This window comes from Ochotona curzoniae, unplaced genomic scaffold (assembly GCF_017591425.1).
Source record: "Ochotona curzoniae isolate NIBS_2020 unplaced genomic scaffold, NIBS_Ocur_1.0 contig_3819, whole genome shotgun sequence".
Classification (NCBI taxonomy): Eukaryota; Metazoa; Chordata; class Mammalia; order Lagomorpha; family Ochotonidae; genus Ochotona; species Ochotona curzoniae.
This window is the reverse complement of record NW_024466004.1, coordinates 41078063-41099647: the sequence shown is the minus strand read 5'-3', so window position 1 is coordinate 41099647 and position 21585 is coordinate 41078063. Positions and strand designations below refer to the sequence as shown.

Below are 21585 nucleotides of genomic sequence, written 5' to 3'. Positions count from 1 at the left end.
GTTGCCTGCAGTCCTTAAGGCGTGGCACCTGGGGTCCTCTGGAACATGCAGTCCAAACTGCCTCCTGTGAAGCCACAATGCCTTGTATGCACTAGCGTCCCAAGTGACACCCAGCACTCCCTCTGCATTCGAATGGTTCAGAGACAGGAGCAGGCATGCTACCTCTTCCAAATAAGAAATTCAGTGTTATGTTGTAAAGGAAAATATGCAGTGGCAGCAGGTGTCATGCATAGTAGGTTAAGCTTCTGCCTGCACATCCCATATGGATCCCAGTTTCAGTCCTGGCTGTTCTACTTCCAACTCAGGCTCCCTGCTAATGGCCTGGGAAAGCAGTGGAGCGTGACTTAAGTGTTTGGGCTTCTGTGGCCATGTGGTAAACCAAAAAGAATCTCCTGGCTTCAGGTGGACCCAGCTGTAGCCATTTGGAGAGTGAACCAGTAGATGAAAAATCCTGGTGTCTCTTCTTCTCTCCATAAATCTGACCTGCCTTTCCAATAAAAACATAAATTAATTTTTAAAAAGAAAGATGCCATGGAATGTGTGAAAAGGTGCCTACTACTTGTCTAGCATCATACAGCTAAAACATATGCCCACTTTGCACATGTACAAATCAAAACTCAGGGGAAGGAATTTGTCTGGGGCCTCCGGTGGGCAAGGGCTAAGGCCCAGGCTCCTCTGGACGCCCCTCCTGGGTAGGTTGAGCCTCTTCAAGTGATTTCTGTTCATCTCCCTGATGCCGTCAGCACTGAGAATAATGCTGATTGCTTCATCTTTCCACATCTCTACGGTGGGTGTGGCTCCGCTCATTCCAGTGCTTTGCCCAAGTGCTTATGGTTTTACTGCCTTGGGCTCTGTGACCTGTGGCTGCAGGTCAACACTAGCAGCATCCTTCTTACAGAGTGAGACAGCAATGAAAAGTGACCCATTTCCCAATATTCTTGCATGTCGTTTGCTTCGAAAAGATACATCATCATTTGTGTGTTCTTGTTATTTTTGATTATCTGATATGGCACATTATTTCTGCTTGAAACAGGCAAGGATGGATGACTGTTGCTTTCGGTTGCTTTTAGCTTTCATTTAACCTGGTCATCCTCCAAGGAGGTTTTACCATTTTTGTCAACAAAATGGTAAGTCCAGCCCAGTGGCCACTGTCACATTCTGTCATTCTTGGCTTTCAGGTCAAACTCCCTTTTCCTGTAGACCAGATCACAGATCTTCCACGGAACGACTTCCAGATGATGATTAAGATGCACAAGCTGACCTCAGAGCAATTAGAGTTCATCCACGACGTCCGAAGGCGCAGCAAGAACCGCATCGCAGCCCAGCGCTGCCGCAAGAGGAAGCTGGACTGCATTCAGAATTTAGAATGTGAAATCCGCAAACTGGTAAGTGGACCCGGATTGTGGGGAGCAGGCAGGTGACCTCAGGTCACAGCCATGTGGGCCGCTGGAGTGGAGGAGGGGAGATCTGTAGGAAAGTGGTGTGTGCATGTGTGCTCCCACGCGAAGTTGTGTGTGCATGCACGCACACTCCTCCACAGAGAGGTGACAGTATGGGATCTTCTGCATCTCTCAGCCCTCCACAGGGAGAGTTCTTCTTGATGTCCCTTCAGCATGTGTCTGCTGTCTGCATCTATGATGTCTTCAGGACTGTCTTAGTGAGTGATCACACTCAGTCCTCACGTTAGCTCTGTGACTCAGTGGTGCTTTGATCCCCGCCTCCAAAGGAGGGACCCCTGCCATGGAGATGAAGTGACTTTGCAGCATGTACAAGGGTTTGAACGCAACCCCGCCCCCCACCAATCCAGTCCTCAGCCATCGAGGCTGGAGATGGGTTATCAGGAAGGAACTTGAGGAAGTCCATGAAAAATAGAATTAAGATATTAGTTTATTTTGCAAACTCATTTTGCAAAAGAAAAAATGCAAAGATGCACATGTAGTTTTTCCCGTAATACTCAGATCCAGGAACTCACTGAAGGCGCCTCGAGCAGCCCACCTGCCCCTGCGGGTCCCAGCATCCTCAGGCTTGCAGTCCAGCATCAGAGCGGCTGCCGCCCTTTCATTGTGCCTCACAGTGCTGGATCTCAGTGCCTGTTCCCGGAGAAGCAGCCCTGAGCCATGGCAAGTAGATCCAAGCTGTCTGGCTCCTGGCAGGAGCTGGAAGGCACTGAACTTGAACTCAAGCAGCCTGTCCTTCCTGTGTCTGCACCCTGGGAACTCAGCCCGGGTGTGAGCCAGGCGGAAACACAGTGAGTCCATGCATGCTGCTAAACTGTGCTGGGGTCCTCATACTGCTGCCAGCAAACCCTTTGCCAAGCGAGAATCTAACAGCAAGGGCGAGGCGCTGGAAAAGCCTGGGGACATGTTCTATGTTCCCAAGATAGTGCTGGACTTCAAGATATTTTTTTTTCCTGAAGTTTTATTGATTTTATCTATTTGGAAAAATGGGGGGAAAGCACAGAGGAATTTAGGGCTTCATTCCTCAACTGCCACAGGCAGGAGTCAGGAATTCCACGTGAGCCTCTCACATGGGTGGCAGCGTCCCGGATCCGTGGGCCATCAGGTGCCTCCCACGCCTCCCAGCGTGCACACCAGCAGGAGGCTGGGACTGCATAGAGAGGCGGGATTGTGTCCCAGGCCTCTGACACTGACTTTTTGTGATCAACATCCACAAGATAGAGAGTCTGCCACATCCCAGGAGCACCTTCACCCACCAAGTAAAACCTGCACTCCTTAGTAAGGCCTCTGTCCTACGTGACCCAGTCCATAGCTGCCCCTCCAGCATCACCTGCCATTTCCTTCCCAACAAGACCTGACCCCTCATGCAGTGAAACTGGCTGCAGCTCCCCCACATCTGCTGTTCTGTGTGACTCTGCCACTTGCCCACTCTGTTTCCCCTCTTCTTTGGGCATTCCTCTACTTTTTCCTTCTCTAACCAGTTCCTTTGTGCCTTAAGGATCAGCTCAGCTGATGGGTTTGACATTATAGTATAGCAAGTTAAGCCTTTGCCTCCAACACAGGCATCCCCCATGGCCAATGGTTCTAGATCAAGCTACTACACTTCTTTTTTTTTTTTTTTTTACAGATTTATTTTTATTATTTTTTCATTGGAAAGGCGGATATACAGAGAGGAGAGACAGAGAGGAAGATCTTCCGTCCGATGATTCACTCCCCAAGTGAGCCGCAACGGGCCGATACTATGCCGGTCCGAAGCCAGGAGCCTCTTCCGGGTCTCCCACGCGGGTGCAGGGTCCCAAAGCTTTGGGCCGTCCTTGGCTGCCTTCCCAGGCCACAGGCAGGGAGCTGGAAGGGAAGCGGGGCTGCCGGGATTAGAACCGGCGCCCATATGGGATCCCGGGCGTGCAAGGCGAGGACCTTTAACCACTTGCGCCACCGCGCCGGGCCCAGGCTACTACACTTCTAATCCAGCTTCCTGATTATGGTCTGGGAAAGCAGCAGAGGTGGTTCAGAGCCTGCACTCTGTGGGCCCCTGCACTCACATAGGAGGGCTTCTGGTTTTGGACTGGCCCCAGGTCTTTGAAGCCATGTGAGGAGTGAACCACCAGATGGAAAATTTCTCTTTCTATTATCTCCTTCTCTCGTAGTGCTGACCTCCAAGTAAATAAATCTTAGAGAGAGAGAAAGGCCAGCACAGTGGCTCAACAGGCTAATCCACCACCTACAAATGCCAGCATCTGATATGGGTACCAGTAACTATCACAACCACTCTACTTCCTATCCAGCTCCCTGCTTGTGGCCTGAGAAAGCAGCAGAGAATGGCTCAAAGTCTTAGGAGCCTATACCCACGCGGGAGACCTGGAAGAAGCTCCTCTTTCTGGCCTTGGATCAGCTCAACTCCAAACATAGTAGCGGTTTGGGGAGTGAACCAACAAATGAAAAATCTTTCTCTCTATAACTCTATATCTCTCCTTCCCTCTGTGGATCTGATTTTCAAATAAAAATAAAATAAATCTGTAAAGAGAGAGAATCAACTCAAGCATCACAGCTTCAGGAAATCAGCCATGCCTTAATCCCTTGCTGGCTTGGGCCAGCGGCCTCGGGACCCTGTCTCACCTTTGGCTGAGGGCTCACCCGTTAGTCTGGGATGTGTGTGTCTGTCTCCCCATCCCACAGCCGAGAGGATGGCTTCCTCTAGGAAGGACAGTGTCTGAACGTTGTCCTCTTGTTGGCTCTTGGACAATCCTGTTGTCCTAAAATTTGCTGAAACTTGTGGCCTTTCAAGTTGAGGGAATATGAGGGGTTTTTTGGTTGGGTTTTTTCTTCCGGTACTTGGGGGTTTTGTTGTTTTGTTTTGCTGTCACCGTAACCACACTCTGCTGTAACTTACGCTGTGAAGGAATCACAGGGCTGCTGCTGTAGAAGATGGCCCTTCTGGGTGAGAGCGTGCAGGCTCAGTGACCCAGATCTGCAGCCGCTCATGCCTACAGCCCTCTCCTAGGCATAGAATAATGCTAATCACGTCTATTTCAGACATGCCTGGCATGGGCAATCACATGCTGAGTAATTCTCAGGACTTTTGTTATTACTAAATAAGCCAGAGGCTATTTCAAGAATATCATGGAAAATGGAATTTGAGGATAAGTTGATTTTGATGCAAAAAAAAATTTGCAACTCTATACTTAGTTTTTTCATAATACACATTCCCACAAAAAATTTTTTTATGTATAGTGTGGTTCATTAAAGAATATTTATTTTCTTTTTATTTGAAAGACAGTTACAGAGTAAAGGAGAGACACAGAGAGAAGATAATCTTCTACCTGCTGGTTCAACCCCAAATTGCCACAAAGATCAGAGCTGAACATATCCAAACCTGGGAGCCAGGAACTTCTGTGTCTCCCCCATGGGTGCCAGGTGCCTAAGCACTTGAGCCATCTTTTGCTGCTTTCCCAGGCCGTTAGCAGGAAACTGGATCAGAAGTAGAGCAGCCAGGCCTGGCATGATAGCCTAGTGGCTAAATCCTCACCTTGCATGCCCAGATCCCATATGGGCACCATTTCGTGTTCTAGCTGCTTCATTTCCCATCCAGATCCCTGCTTGTGGTCTGGGAAAGCAGTAGAGAATAGTCCAAAGCCTTGGGACCCTGCACCCTTGTGGGAGACCTAGAAGAAGCTCCTGGCTGTTGGCTTCAGTTTGGTTTGACTCCAGTCATTGCAGCCACTTTGGGAATGAACCAGCAGATGGAAAATCTTTCTCTCCTTATCTCCTTTTCTCTGTATATCTGTCTCTATAAGAAAAATAAACAAATATTAAAAAGCAAAAGGAAGCAGTAGTAGTACTGTAGCCAGTACATGAACTGGTACCCATAAGGAATACTGGCTTCACCGGCAGAGGCTTAGCCTACTATGCACATGGTGCTAGCCCCATTCCACTAAGTTGTGAAGCTCTCTCATGACCAAATCTGGCACTAACATTATGGTTCATTGAGTTAAGCTTTTATCTGCAACATCATCATCCCATATCAGAGTGCCAGTTTGAGTCCTAGCTGCCCCGTTTCTAATCCAGCTTCCTCCTAATGCACCTGTGAAGGCAGCAGAGGATTGCCCAAGTACCTGGGCCCCTGTCATCATCCATACAGGAGACCTGGAAGGAGTTCTGGCCTTGGCCTGGCCCAATGCCAGCCATCATGACCATTTGGGGAGTGAACCAGTAATGGAAGATCTCTTGCCCTCGCTCTATCTCCCTTCATCTCTCTAAGCCCACACACCAGGCATATATATAAAGCATCTTAGTGGAATTGCCTAGTTGATAAATCAAGAGGACATCTTACGATTTTCCATCCACTTTTGGCAGCCCCTTAAGTATCATGTTGCATTTCAATGCAGAGTGGAAATTCACATTGAACATCTCTCACTTAGAGCTTGGTGCTTCTAACTAGGGCATGCTTCATGCCAGGCCAAAAGCCTATCACACGTGGGCACCTTGGCCAAGACCACTCTCCTGGTGCCCACTTTGCAGATTGCCAGGTTTCCAGGAGAGAAGTCGGGGTGGGGGATGGGTTATGTCACATGTCACGTGATTTCTCCCAGATGTGTGACCTCTCAGCCCCGCTGCACCCTGCCTGGCTGCTGCCAGCTACCCTGCTGTGCCTACCCATCTGAACTGAGGAGCAGGGATGGGGTGGATGGGAGGAACAAGTTCCCCTCCTCCCCTAGTCCCATCCACAACAGCTCAGCAGGCCCACTGCCACACCGTCTCCCATATACCCAAAACTTGGCTTTTTGCAAAATTGCACAAGCATCTTAGACGGTGGATTAATTTATTGTGCCACAGTGCAAGGTCCCAAACACATGTTTGTGAGTCCCTACATCCTGACCTAGTTCTTCACTGACATTTGTTTTTAACATGTATTTATTTTTATTGGAAAGGCAGATTCACAGAGAGAAGGAGAGAGAGATCTTCCATCTGCTGGCTTACTCCCAAAAAGGCCACAATGGCCAGAGATAAGCTGATCCAAAGTCAGGAGTCAGGAGCTTCTTCTGTGTCTCCCATGTGGGTGCAGGGTCCCAAGGCTTTAGGCCATCCTCCACTGCTTTCCCAGGCTATAAGCAGGGAACTATGTCAAAAGTACAGCAGCCAGTACATGAATCAGGACCCAAATGGGATGCCAGTGCTTTCAGGTAGCTTAACCTGTTGAGCCACCATGCTGGTCCCCATGATGAACATTCTAAACACAGATTATGGAGCTGGCATAGTGGCACAGCACATAAAGCCACTATCTACAAGTGCAGCATCCCGTATGGATACCAGTTCATGTCCTGGCAGCTCCACTTCCCATCCAGCTCCCTGCCAGTGGCCTGGGAGAAGCAGCAGAAGATGGTCGAGTATTTGCGCCCCTGCCACCCGCATGCAGTACTGGGATGAAGTTCCCAGCTCCTGCCTGACCCCAGCCCCAGCCACTCACTGCAGCCAGCGGGGGAGTGTACCAGTATATAGAAGATCTCCCTTGCTCTCCCTCTTTTCTCTATAGCTCTTTCAGGTAAATAAGTAAATTTTTTAATAAAGGTTGGAAACACCCTGAGAATTGAGATGCATGCAGTGTGCACCCCAGGCTTAACAAAGCCTTCTTTTTTGTTCCCAATTCTGCAGGTGTGTGAGAAGGAGAAGCTGTTGTCAGAGAGGAATCAGCTGAAAGCATGCATGGGGGAACTGCTGGACAACTTTTCCTGCCTCTCCCAGGAAGTGTGCCGAGACATCCAGAGCCCCGAGCAGATCCAGGCCCTGCACCGGTACTGCCCCGTGCTCAGGCCGGTGGATCTGCCCGCAGCCTCCAGTGTCAGCCCCGCGCCCCTGGCTGTGGTGGAGCAGAGCCTCGCTGCCTCCCAGTGTGCCGTGGGGGAGAGCGCACCACCGCCCTGCTGCTTGGAACCCGGGCCGGCTCCGCCGGGGCCTTCCTGGGGTCCCAGCGCCCCCTCTGAGAACTGTACAGCCAGGGGGAGACTGGAGGCTGCCGACCCGGGAGCCTTCTCCGAGAGAGGCCCTCCCCTGGAACCTAGAAGCCAAACAGTGACCGTGGACTTCTGCCAGGAAATGACCGACAAATGTACAACGGACGAACAGCCCAGGAAGGATTACGCCTCGTGACTCGTGACTCGGCGGCTCCCAGTCCTCAGGGCGGCGGGGGGCCTGCCCCGCAGAGGGGCCTGCCCACTCATCGGTGGGCTGGAGGAGCCGAGAAGGAATTCGGTGCACACTACAGCAGCCTCAGCAGCAATACCGTTCCGAAGTATTCCCTCCTGCTTGCTGGTGGGAGCGACAGCTAGTTACCTGATTCACTATGGTGCTACCCCTTGCCTAGACCAGGAAGGCGACAGTGCCACCACTGTCTGTCTAAGGGTTCATTTCAGTCTTCACAGGGATAAACTCTTAACACCTCTAGGACCCACCCACGGATTTTTTTCTCAGTGGCCCATGTCACAAATCCGATCTCAGGAATTTCTTCTGAATGTTCAATTTTTTTCATTGAAGACAGCTTCTATACACATCAAAGTTTTATAGCTAGACTGTACATATTATATATAATATATATAAAATATATATATCTCCATATGCAAAGGTCCTGCATGCCTCAGTTTTCTCATCCAGAAACTGGGAATTTCCCTTCTCATTTATACACCAGTTCCAACATTCCTCTTGTTTTTGTCTCTGATGCTAGACCTCATTTGGTAGCTGTTGACATGGTCATTTTTTTCCCTTTGCTTCGTGATTCCATTTGTACTTATTTATGGATGAAATTCAATGTTAGAAGCTTTTTTCAAAGTTTTATTTCAGGCTTTTTTTTTTTTCGTTTTATTTTGTTTAGGCACCACCAAAGGGTGTCATTCGAGCATTGTGGGTTTGTTTTTTTGGATTTTTTTTTTCCTCAGATACTGTACAGTAATGGTCCACTTTGCCACTTGCACTGAGTTTTGGGTCAAACCTATTTTTCTGAAATGAAGTTGTAACTTCGGTATAACTCAAGTATACTGTATATTCTTTGCTTTTTAGTTAAAAGGTAAAACATTTTAGCTAATGAAAAAGCACTCAGGTGATAATTATGTAGGAAAAAAACTTGCCAAATAACAAATCCATCCTCGGATGTGTAAGACAATAACCTGCTTGAATATTTTTATATTTCACCTCCTCCCCACCTAGCCCTAAGTCAAGTTTAAACACAGTTGGAGAGTTCACACTGGATAGTGGTGTTCAGATTTCTAATTGGGGGCAGTTTGGACATCTCTCTCCAGGGTACATCAGAACAGCAGCGTCCATGATTCTCTACCAGAACTCAGTAGCTACTGGCTCCTGGAAACCAAGTCAGAACAACTTCCCACTTGGGGAGTGGGACCCCTTTCTCTTGGAAGTGTTGGACAGTGGGCCAGCCCCTCTCCCACCCAGGCCAGCCCCTCCCAGGACATCTCACCCAATCCCACCCCGTGGGGCCTGCCCTTAAAGAGGCAGCCCGCGGGGTGAATGCAGCTCTCCCTGGGGAAGGAGAGAAGGAGGGGTGGCCTGAGGCCTGAGCCCCATGCCTGAGGCAGGTCAGTGCATTTCTTTCTCCTTTCCTTTCAGTTCTGTTCTGAGGCTTCTCCGCAGCTCTCTTGTCTAAAGCCAGCTTTGGGCTGAGGCTTTGCACAAGAGAGATCACCAGGAGCCCTCTTCCCCAAACAGCACACCACCACCACCCCCATCCTCACCTGACGATCATTTTCTTCTCTTGCTGCAAAAAAACAGGTTGGCTTGCAACCCGAAAGAGCAGCTTCCCTTGGCTCTGGGGTGGATGGGGAAGGGCTGGGCTCTGGGCCACGTTTACAGGAAAGTGTGCCCCCCACAAGGAGGAGGCAGCGGCTCCCTCCCTCCAGTGGTCCCATCTTGCTGTGCAGCCCAAGGGCCGCTCCAGCCTGGCTGTGGAAGACAGTCCTACAAGGTTTGATGCGGGGTGGGGTGGTGGGCAGTGGGGGTTAGATGGTTGACTTTGTTTCTTTCTTTGTGCCATTGTTTGAACAATAGTAAAGCTGCATGTAAAAGGGGGACATTAGTATACGATTAGTAGGCGAAAAGTGAAATCATAGTAACATGTTTTAGTATTATTAACTCTTTTCTGTACAAATATTAGTGCTAAATGTTTAAATATGTATGAATGCCAGAAATTTGTTGGTTCATGCAATAGGATTTGTTTTTGTTTTTGTTTTTTAACAAAAGGCTTTTCTTTTTAAAAAATAGTTCCACTTGGAAAGCCTGCCTCTGGGTTTTGGTTTGCTCTGCCGTGCGTGCGTGTGTCTGTTTGCGTGCCTGTCTGAGACGGATGGTGATAGAGCTCTGTCTCCTGACAGTCGGCTGGTGGAGTCGCTTGGCCTAGTGGAACGGTTCTGTGCTTCCCAGCAAGGTTTGCCATAGTGAGGAATTGGTGACAGCTGGGACGAAAGCTTCATGTGAAGGCTTGTGTTACAGAGGAGTCAGCGGACGGTGTTGTGTTTATCAACTCTCCTGTTGCCTTTGCGTTTTTAATTAAAGGAATGTTTTCTGCTCAGACCATAACAAGATCTACACTGGCTGGTTGGCTTGGTGTGCCCTGGTCACCACTCATCTGGTCCTCTTGGCTACATCCCATCCTCTCCTCCCAACCCCCCACCCCCTCACACACACATACGCACACCTGCTTCTGCTCAATGACCCAAACCTGTGGCGGCAGCCAATTGTGAGAGGCCCCAGGTCTCTTGACTTCTCTCCAGCTAAGTCAGCCCTTGTCCTCCTCCCAACAACCCCTGTCTCTTTTTCTTTCTCTCTACCCAGCCCCTTGCCATTGGAAACTGGTGAACACATTTCTCTTTCCACTTCTTAGGGATTATTACTAAGGCATTCGTTGGCCACCAGGAACGGTGATTGGCTTTGTGCAGTTGTCTGTGTGACGTGTCTGTGTCTTGGCCGTTCTGAACCATGTGCTTGTCAGAAGTGTTTCTGGGTCATTCAAAGGGAGGACTCACCAGGGACCGGAATCCAAACTTGCCTCAAGTGAAATGGAGAGGCCCAGCCTGTTGTCTTTGCCTGGGGTCCCTTAGTGAACCCCATGCTGTTTCTGAAAAGAGCCTGATTTTCCAGTATGGTGACCCACAGCTGTATTCTCAAAGATTCTTTCCTTGTCATGAACTATTTTGACTGTCCCCAGGAGAGCCTAGGTTGGGTCCCAGCAGCTGGGATGGGGTAGGTACTGGGGCAGAACCAGTGGCATTGACCCTGAGACCAGCAAGCTCCCACCTGAATGTGGTCCCTCCCTTGGATCTGCCTTTGTCCACTAGGTTCAGATTGGGCTGGTTGTGAGCAGCCATGTGCTTCGCTGTGTGTGTTTGCTTTCTCTGCATCATCTGGGGTGCCTTGAATGAAACTGAACTTTGTAACATGCTGATTCTGGAACAAAACAGTTATAAAAATTTGCTTTACAAGCTGCAGATTCCCTAGGCCATCCTGCGACTCCCCTTCTGGGAACCCTATCAGTGACTCAGGCATCAGAGGGATGCTGCCATGGAAAATGATATTATATGTGTCGTGGAAGTAATTTATTAACTCTGTCTCTCTAAGGTATGCTGCTATGAAGATACACTATCATTTTGGATAGAATTCTTATGTTGCTTTTCCAAGAAAGGAAAAAAAAAAGAGCTAGCTAGTGCTTAGTATGCCAACTGCCACTTCTCCTTAAAAAAGGAATTTGGGGACCAGCTAACAGGACTTGCAGGAAAGGGACTGGCTGCAATTAAACTTGCACAAAGTCAAGTTTGTATGGCCCAAAGGCCTAGACACACATCGTCCTTTCTTAAGTCTGGGTTCCCCTTGAAGGGTGAAGGAAAAGAAAAAAAGGTTTGAAAATAAGAAGCCCTTTAAGAAACCTCAAAGTCCTGTCCCAGGAAGCTGCTCTGCCTGCCACAGAGTCGCATAATCCTCCCCAAATGAACATAAAGCTTGCAGAGCCTTCTCAAAGCCCCATTTGGCCACCCCTGTCTGGCTCTACCCCATTCTAAGTAGGAGCTGATTTGCAAACAACTTCTGACTGCTTAACTCTTACCTACAGCTTAGGAAACATCTCAGATCTAACAGGGAGCAAAAGTCAAGTTTTGTCCTCAGATTGCTGTAAATAAACTAAAACACAAGATCTTTTTTGTTTGTTTTATTGTCTTTACAAGAAAGAAGATACATATTGTATCCACATTTCCCCAAATGAAAGATTTCATTGTTTAAATCAAGTTCTAGCAAGTCGGTCTAGCAAGTGGGGTTGGAAGCCATGCAGGACCTTGGTATGCATGGAGGCATTCAGTGCGCAGGACGTATGTTTATAATACTGCCTGAGCCACCTATGACCCAAGCATCAAACACTGATGCTGCAGAGTAGAATATATTGGTCCATAAATAGTATATGCTAGTGGTATTTGTACATAGAGAAACTTATTGTGGCAGATTGAGGTTAAATTAATCAACTGACAGTGCAAAAAAAAATTACTTGCAAAGAAAAGTAAGTGTATAGTATTTTCCTACACTCCATCCTGGGAGATAATATTTATAGCAGATGAATATCAGTGCATTTCCATTGTCATATGAAAATGACACTGCCACTTTGTGAAAAATACCCACATGGTTGCAGAGGCCAGCTTCCCTCACGTTGTGACTTGGTGTTTGTAGTTCGCCCGCAAACAGTGGGAAAACAACCCTTGACTTTCATTCCAGTGTATTGACCTCAGCCATGAAGCGGTGGCCCTTTGTCGAAGCCCAAGTGCACTGAGACCATTCATTTCAGGTAGACCTGCAATCAGTGCCAAACACTCCCAGTGGGCATGCTCGGAGCTGTGCATCAGGAGAGTGGGAAGGGACTCGGACCAAGAAGGGTTTTCCTACAACTGATGCTAAATCCTCCACACAAATGGATGTGGTGGCAGAGTGGTGACCCTCCCCCCCCCCCACCCACTTGAGTGCTAAGGGAGCATTCCACATCCGGCCAAATATCGGCTGCCCCATTGACACTCTTGATGTGGAAGACCTGGCCCATCAGGTGAGTCATCAGGAAAATTGGGAATTCTTTGGGGAGCTTCAGGTGCTTGTTAGACACAGTGAGCCATCGGAGGCAAGTGCCATCTTTTCTGGTGGGGGCCTGTGAGGGTTTGTTCCAGAACCAGTCTGACTCAAGTGCACCTCTTATATATGCCTTACAGACTCCAGAGGCCATACTCAAAACAGGGTCTTCTCAGTGTATGCAAGGGGCCGCAGCCCCTCCTCTCCTCCTCCCCAGGTCGAACAATACGGACAGTTTTCACACATATCTACCTGTATAACCCTCTGTACCTCTCATAACTGGTCAACGACTGTAACAGGTTACATCAGGTGTTTTTCTACATACTTTTTACACAGATTCTATGCGATTAACGTAACTTAATACATCATTTTATTGTACTAGTTCTTAGGCTTGTCCTTTTTTTTCTAAGTGATTGTGGTTTTTCTTGTGGTTTTTATTGTAAAAATGAAATGGCTGTTGATGCTTCTCTGTAAGAATTTTTACATTTGGCGGGGTGGGGGGGAAAGCATTGCTATGAACTAATGAATTGAAACTTCATTTACTCATTGTAAATACACTATTGTGCAAAAAAAAAAACAATTTTCACTCAGTTGAATTGCTAGTGTTAACTGAATTTTGTCTAGACACCATTTCTGTTGATGAAATAAAGACATATCATTATGTATTATAAAGTAAGTCTTTCTACCTCGAGTCCCCACATTTTACAGTCTGAAGTAGGAAGCCTCCGGAAATATTTGTCCCAGAGAGACTGTTTATCTTCCTCTGCCTGCCCCCTGATTGACCTAATTAGAAATCAAAATCTTGATAATACAAATGGAATGCCTACACCCTGGATTTAGCATCCCACCAGTGCATATGGGGGTGGATTAAAGGCATGAAGGGCTGTTACTTGGTTTGGGCTGCAGTCCTGCCACTCTGCAGGGTGGTGCCACGTAAGTACTGCTGTGGGACACCTATGATGGGTGGTGTTTCTTGCAACTACATGTGAATCTATGAGTATATCAAAATAGAGCATGTTAATTTTTAAAGTCCAAGATGCAGTGAACTAATAGGGGAAGAACTTTACAATTGGGGAAGGAGAATAAATAAGGTTAAACCAGGAAAGTGTGTTTGCTGGATTATGGTTTGGTGAAAAAGGAAAATGAGATTCAGTGGTGGGCAGGCCAGGTGACCAGGAGGGATACTAAACTTGAACTCTGCCTTGAGAGAAAAGCCATGAGAACAGTACAGAGAGCAGTGTGACCAAGCTGTCAGCCTGCGGGTAATGAACGTGTGTGGGCTTCCGGAAGTACAGGAGATTGGCTGCACCCATCTGCCAGATGGGAAACTGAACAGCTGCTGACATCTCCCTCGAGTGAGTCTGTATAGGTACTTTGTTTTTAGCTTTTAAAAAGTGTATCTGAAAGGTAGAGAGACGCATACAGAGAGCTTCTGTCCACTGGTTCACTCTCCAGATGCCCACAGTGGCCAGGGCAAGGCCGGGTTAAAGCCAGGAGCTGGAAACTCAAACCACTCCCACGTAGGGAGGGACCAAAGCATCCACATTATCACCCATTGCCTTCCACAGTGTGCTCTAGTAGGAAGCTGTGGGCCAGGACCTGAGTTCAAGACGTGCTGATATGGTGTGGATGTGTTCCAAACTTCATCTTAACTACTGTGCCAGATATCCACCTGTCCACAGGCACTTCCAAGGAACCTTGAGTGAAACTGGCAAGTGCTTGATCTTCTGAAAACTTCATCATCACAGGTAGTTCTTGCTTATTCAGTCCATTCTGGAACAAACAGATGATTCTAAGCCTTATGATTTTCTGTAGAAAAAAATCTGGTCATTTAGAACTCCATGCCATTTACACCTCCAGCCCTGACATTCAACGCTTGTAGCAGCAATGACAACCGTGGTCTAACATAATGACCTACCAACTGCCACATCCTGAACAATGAAACATTGGACCATCATCCAGCCCCAGGCAGGCAGCAGCCCTTGGCGTCCCTGCTCTGACTGTGTGAGTGATCTGTATCTAGTGCCGAAGCACACGATGGGCACTGGCCCCATTCCCACTGGGCCCTGTCAGCAGTTTTGTTGAATGGATTTGGAAATAACTGAACTGTTCTTTGAACTACTCAGTCTTTCCCACTCTACCCCACTTCCCCAACTGGGTTCCTTTGGTAGATGCCAGCTGGTGAGGGTGTCCTCAGTACAGTGGCTTCCTAATTCTCCCCCAGCTGAGCACCTGGGCCCCCTGGTATCCATGGACTTCATAGTTCCTGATGTTTGGGAGACAAGGCACAGTGAGATGACACCACACATTCCTTTAAGTCTTTTCACTTTCACTCAATATGACACCTCCTGTCCCCCAGACCACCCCAGGCTCTGGAAGAGCCTATTACACCTGCCACTGGCTTGAGTGATCAGCCAGAAAGGCATTTTTGGGTCTCTGGGGCACAGACCCTCATTCAAAAGCAATGGGAGGAAACCTTCCGACACCGCTACTAGCAGTACTGCCAGCATCACGACTGAGCCCAGGCCCTTTGTGCTTTTCCTTTATCCTTCATTTGTGCTATGGGGTTGACAACCTTCTAAAAGCTTTTCAGGGTGAAGGAAATTTAAATTACAAAAAGAGAGGAGAAGGACCAGCACCATGGCCTAGTAAGCTAAGTCTCCAATTGCAGCATCCGTTTGAGTCCTGGAAGCTCCACTTCCTATCCAGCTCCAAGCTGCCTGATGATAACCTGGCAACTCCTTGGGCCCCTGCACCCATGTGGAAAACTGGGAAGAAGCTGCAAGCTCCTGGCTTCAAGCCGGCCTAGCTCTAGGCATTGTAGCCATTTGGAGAATAAATCACCAGATGAAAGATCTCTCTGTCTCTCCTCCTTTCTCTGTAACTCTGCCTTTCAAATACAAATAAATATTTAAAAAGACAGGGCGGAAATGCCTCCAAAAGAGTCTCATAATAAGCCTGTTGGCGAGATACAATGTAAGAATGAATAAGAAACAGAGATTCAAGAGTTGGAAGTGACAGCCCAGCTGTTGTCTTTGGCATCTATACATAAACATATATTCATTCAACCAACACTGTGAGGAAGTCTAGGTATCCAGGGCTCGACATGCATGGGCCTTAGCTTTCCACCCTTTCCATGGAGGGGTGGGAAGATGCCAGGGGAATCATTGCCAAGAAGCTACTGGCTTTCTTTTTCTAACTGCATTTATTTATTATTTTCCACAATATACTTTTATCAAAATAGGGGTCCATCCTGTCCCCTTCCTTTCCTCCCTTCCATAATCTTCTCCCACTATTTGTCCTCAAGTTATGACAAAAGCGCGTTCAGTTTACCATTATAGATATCTCATGAGCTGGTAAGCATAGGAAAAGGTAGAAAACAGCATCGTGCTGAAAGGGTGCATTTGCAAGTATCAATGGAAATGCCACTGTTAATCAGTAGAGATGGCTGCTGTATTCATCCGTTTCTTTACAGCATGTTCATCTTCCTTGTACAATTCACATGTATTAGTAGCCATATATCAGTGACATTGTGTATTAGTTGTCACATATCAGAGAGAACATACGACTTTTGTCCTTTGGGGATTGGCTTATTTCACTAAGTCTAAAGGCTTGCTGACTATTAACGATGAGGAGAAGGGCTTCCACGCTGCTACCTGTGGACTTGGAGTTCAGAAAGGGCTTGAACTGTGTGACCTTTGTGGAGAGAAATTACCCTTTTGAGCCTAGCTATCCATAAAAGGGATAAACAGTAACAACTTTACATAATGATACGCAGGGATTGGGTGCCTATTTTTCTGCCAAGGGTCATTTGCATATTCACTAGCCATAGAAAATGTTCAACTTAAAACCCAGCCTACTTTAGATTTATTGAATTTTGAGTCCTGCCACTGGTTACTTTGGCAGAGCCAGAAACAAATTATCTCATAGACCTTGAATGTCCTGTGCACTGAGCATTCCCTCCCCCCGAAATATGCTGTGAGCACTGGGAACATGGTGTGCCTCTTGAAGGCACCGGTATGGGTATGGGCCAGTGTTCCTGTCATCCACTAGTCTATACTAACCCTTCTATAAACGTGCTGTGAAAGAGTATGTTGTTTTTACATCATTCCTGACAAATATAGGTACCAAGGAGACCCAGAAACAATTCAGGCAAGAAGCACAAAGCAGCCACAGCCAGTGCTAAGCTCTCTTCTGCAAACCCCAGCTCCCTGTGATAGGCAGCCGATTTCTAATGGTTAGAGTGCATCCGAGAAATAAGGTACATCTACAAAAAAATGAAGCATCTACTGCATGCCTCTTTTGATGAATATATATATATATATATATATATATTATATATACACACACACACACACCTCCTCGAAACTGTATCACTGTAAGGCTGATTCAGAAAAAGCCATGATAGATATTAGGTAGACTGCCTGCACAGGAAATTAGTTCCCGAAAGGCAGGCATGGGGTGGTGGAGGTTGTCCAGCAGCCCACTGACAAGAAACAATGGAGACCTGTAAGAATTTGTGACCATGCATGAGGTAGAAATGAGGTCCGAGGTAAGTGCCAACAAGTGAATTTCCTCTGCAGTTTACCTCACAGGACATCCATGATGCAGTACCTTGTGACTTTGTACCAAAACGGATCTCATCACAAAGTGCTTTTTACAAGGTGCATAATCAAGATTGGGAAGTCTGGCCATAGGATGAAGGAGCTAAGTGGTGCTAACCATGAGAATTGAGCCCTTCCCTTATGGCTCTCCAAACTTAGACAAGTAACACATGGTTCCACAGGTCCGCTCATTGATGTACATACTTTAGCTGCCCAGTCTCTGCTCCAGGAAGTTCTGAATGCTTTTGAGGCACCTGTCCTGGATGACTCAAGACCAGTTAAAGGGCAGGGAGGTCCAGGAAGAGGAGCTGGTACTTGGCAATCCCCAGGAAACACCTCTTGGACCATAACAGGCATCACCAATACCGTGAATTATCCTAGCAGAAGGTAAAATCATACAGAGGAACGAGCATTAGACATGTAGGTAGGACTACGCATGGGACTCCCACATCAGACTGCCTGTTTCAGGTTCTGGCTCCTGTGCTAATGATCCAGCTTCCTGGGAGCCAAAGCGGGATGGCTCAAGTACTTGGGGCCCTGTCACCTACATAGAAGACCCAAATTAAGTTCTGGGCTCCTGTTTCTGGTATGGCACAGCTCTGGCTGCTAAGGGTATTTGTAGAGAGAAACTACAAGTGGAAGGTGTGTCTGTCTGTGCAAACCCCTCCTCTCCTCTCCTCTCTGTCAACAGGAAATACATTTGAACTGAGGCTGAGCACAAAACTCTAGGCCTATTCTAGACTCACATTCAAAGAACCCACTGCTACTGCTACTACTGCTGCTACTGCAGGGCTGGGGTGCTTTCAAGGCCAAATGTGCTACCAGGCTGCTGGGGAAGGAGGCCATGTCCCAATTCCCTTCTTCAGGGCAATAGCTGCCCATGCCATAGATTTTCTCTGTTGGTGCGCAGCTGCCCCCAACAGTACGACCAGGGAGGGTTGTGAGAGACTGGCCCTGGCGCTGCAAGGAGAGGGTTTTCTGGGGAGGTGAGCCCAGGTTGGAGCATCCTGCACAAAGCTCTTTGGCTGCTGGTGGTCTGTGGACGACATTGGCTCTGTCGTCCTGAGCTGATGAAGCTGGAGCGTTCACCCTGCAGAGCCCCACTGCTCCCGGTTCATTACTTCTTCATAATTGATGAAAGCTCCAGAAGCATGTTCTGAAAGAGATAAGAAAAACAGACTCAAAGGGCTTACAAAAATGAATCCTACCCATCTCTCTGGGACTCTGAGTATCACAGAGACCGGGAGTCCAAGCGAAGCTGCAGAGGTCAGACTTAGCTGCCTCCCACGAGATGACCGTCCACAGGAGAGGACCTGCAGCCTGATGGCACTGTGGCGGAAGACCAGACTCAACCTCTTGTCTTCTCTTTCTGTCATGGTTTTGTCCAAGTCTAAGCCAAACACCAAAAGATCAACTTTTACCTGTGCTCTGTCTGTGCCTTTTACAATTAGCCGGATCTTTGGCTCTGGATACCTTGGAAGGGGAAAACGAGCTCAGATGTGGAATGTTCCGTTTTATGATCACCTGTCTCTTACCCTGAACATGTGAAGCCCAGGTGCCTTTGTGCAATGAGAGCACAAGGCCCCTGGCTGCTCCCTATCCCAGTCCTGGCCACTGTGGCCATGGGAGAAGTAAACCAGCAGGTGGGAAATATTTCTCTCTGCATCTCTTCATCTCTCCCTCCTCTCTCTATAACTCTGCCTTTCAAATAAGTAACTGGGGCCCGGCAAGATAGTGTAGTGATTAAAGTCCTCGCCTTGCACGCCCAGGATCCCATGTGGTCGCTGGTTCTAATCCTGGCAGCTCCACTTCCCCTCCAGCTCCTTGCTTGTGGCCTGGGAAGGTAGCCAAGGATGGCCCAAAGCCTTGGGACCTTGCACCCGCATGGGAGACACGAAAGAAGCTCCAGGCTCCTGGTTTTAGATTGGCTCAGCTCCAGCCACTTGTGGCCACTTCCAGCAGATGGAAGATCTTCCTCTCTGTCTCTCCTCCTCTCTGTATATCTGCCTTTCCAATAAAAATAAATAAATCTTAAAAAAAAACACAAATAAATAACCGAATTAAAAAAAAAACTTTAGAAGTGTCATAAACAAAAGCAAAAGACAAGCACAGTGGGAGAAAAATTTTCCGGCATCTATATAGACAAAGGATTAATGCGATAAAATGTTAAGAACTAAAAATTAGAAGGAAATATCCTAACAAAAATATTCTAACAGGAAAATTTATGGTAGAAATACAAAAGACCGATGAACACATAAATGTTCATATTCGTAATTACTGAAATGTAAACTAAAATATTTTTGACTGAGTATCTTACTGTTTGTGTGTGAGATGAAGTCCGCTACTGGCGTAAGTGTGGGGAAACAGGTGCCTATGTATGAATAGCCTTGGCTGGCCTAATGACGGCAGCTAACTGGACCTCAAGTGTGCATGTCCATTAAAATCAACAGTTACCAGATAACCAGAAAATCCCCTCGCAGCTGAAGAGGAAGGTAAAGCACTTGGATCAGTGCAAAAATATCAAAAGAAATGTAAAATCTCATAAACGAAGTGAAAGTGGTGACAAAACAGCAAATACTTAAAATGTAGCCAAAGTGGTACTTAGAAATTCATGAGTATATATAGAAATATGTATGAAAATAAGAAAGCTCTAAAATCAATACCCTAATTAGGAAACTAAAATAAGTGCAGAAAATCAAATCCAATGAAAGCAGAAAAAAAGAAATAATAGAAATTAGAGCTGAGATAAATAAAATTGAAACAGGAAAACAGGAGGGAATATTTTTAAAAACCAAAAATTGGTTATTCTAAAAGAGCCATCTAATTGATAACCTCACCAGACTAACTAAAATAGTAGATGCGGGCCTAGCACAGTAGCCTAGCAACTAAAGTTCTTGCCTTACACATGCCGGGATCCCATATGGGCGCCTTTTCTAATCCTCTACCACCATTTCACATCCAGCTCCCTGCTTGTGGCCTGGGAAAGCAGTTGAGGACAGCCCAAAGCCTTGGGACCCTGTACCTGGGTGGGAGACCTGGAAGAAGTTCCTGGCTCCTGGCTTCAGATCAGCTCAGCTCTGGCCATTGCAGCCACTTGGAAAGTGAACCAGGGGATGGAGAATCTCGCTGTCTCAAGCTCAGCTCTGGCCATTGTGGCCACTTGTGGAAAGAACAAGCTATGGAAGATCTTTCTCTCTATCTCTACTTCCCTCTTAAATATGCCTTCCCAATAAAAATAAATAAATCTTTAAAGAGAAGGAAAGAAAAGAAAGCAAGGCAGAAAGAGATAAAGAAAGGAAGGATGGATGGATGGAAGGAAGGAAGGAAGGAAGGGAGGAAGGGTTATTATTAACAAGTAGTACTTGTACATTTTTATAGCTATAGGGCAATATTTCAACATGTATAGCATAAACTGATCAATGAGTACTTCCATTTGCTTATTTCTTCTTTATTTTGGAGCATATCAGTTCTTTACACAGTTTATAATGCATTACAGTGAACTATAGTGGCCCCATTGTGCTGTCTTAACTCTGTTCACTATCCTAAGATCGGGCCAACTACTTTCACATTTCCACATATGAATGAAAACATGCAGCATTGCACATGACCTCCAATCCCATTCATTGTGCTGCAGAACGTTAACTTTTTTAGAAGGATTTATGTACTTACTGAAAGGGAGAAGAGGGGGAGGGAGGGAGGGAGGAAGGAAGAGAGAGAGAGAGAGAGAGAGAGAGATTACTTCTGTCTGCTAGTTCATTCCCCCAAATACCCACAACCACCAGGGCTAGAACAGGCGGAAGCCAGGAGCCAATAGCTCATATTGATCTCTCACACTGGTGGCAGGTGCCCAAGTATTTCAATCACCTTCCCTTGCTTTCCCAAGCATATTAACAGGAAGCTGGATTGGATTAAATCCAGCTCTCTGTTAAGGAAGCCAGTGTTGCAAGTGGTAGGTTAACTTGCCCCATAATCCTGGCCTCCTGGGTTTCATTTTGTATGGCTAAACAATATCCCTTTCCACATATATAACACATTTTATTTATCCATTCATCTACCAATGGATGCCTAGGTTGGTTGCATATCTTGTACTATTAGAAATAGTGCTGTAAAGAACATAGAGGTGCAAATATTTCATTTTTAAAAAGATTTTTTTAAAGGCAGATGTACAGAAAAAGAGAGACAGAGAGATCTTCCATCAGCTGGTTCACTCCCAAGTGGCCACAACAACCGTAGCTGAACTAATCTCAAGCCAGGAGCCAGGAAATTTTACTTAATACTTTTTCTGCAACTAAAAACAATAATCACATCAGTTTTTCATCCTTTATTCAGTGAGTCTGATGTATTACGTTATTGATTTGTATTCTTGTAATTATCCCTGCATCCTGGAATAAATCCCACTTGGTCAAAATGAATGATCTTTTTTATGCATT

The 21585-nt window shown here is 46.8% G+C and overlaps 1 protein-coding gene across 5 annotated transcripts in view; it reads left to right on the top strand.

Moving 5' to 3' along the window:
• The window catches only part of BACH2 (BTB domain and CNC homolog 2), a 370073-nt gene extending 356853 nt beyond the window's left edge, over nt 1-13220 (top strand). For all 5 annotated transcript variants that reach the window (XM_040983783.1, XM_040983784.1, XM_040983782.1 and 2 more), the window contains 2 exons: nt 1179-1385; nt 7107-13220. In XM_040983783.1, the coding sequence (XP_040839717.1) occupies nt 1179-1385; nt 7107-7601 (702 nt within the window). In that variant the 3' untranslated portion in view covers nt 7602-13220. The remainder of the gene's footprint in view (nt 1-1178; nt 1386-7106) is intronic.
• The last annotated feature ends 8365 nt before the right edge of the window (nt 13221-21585 follow it).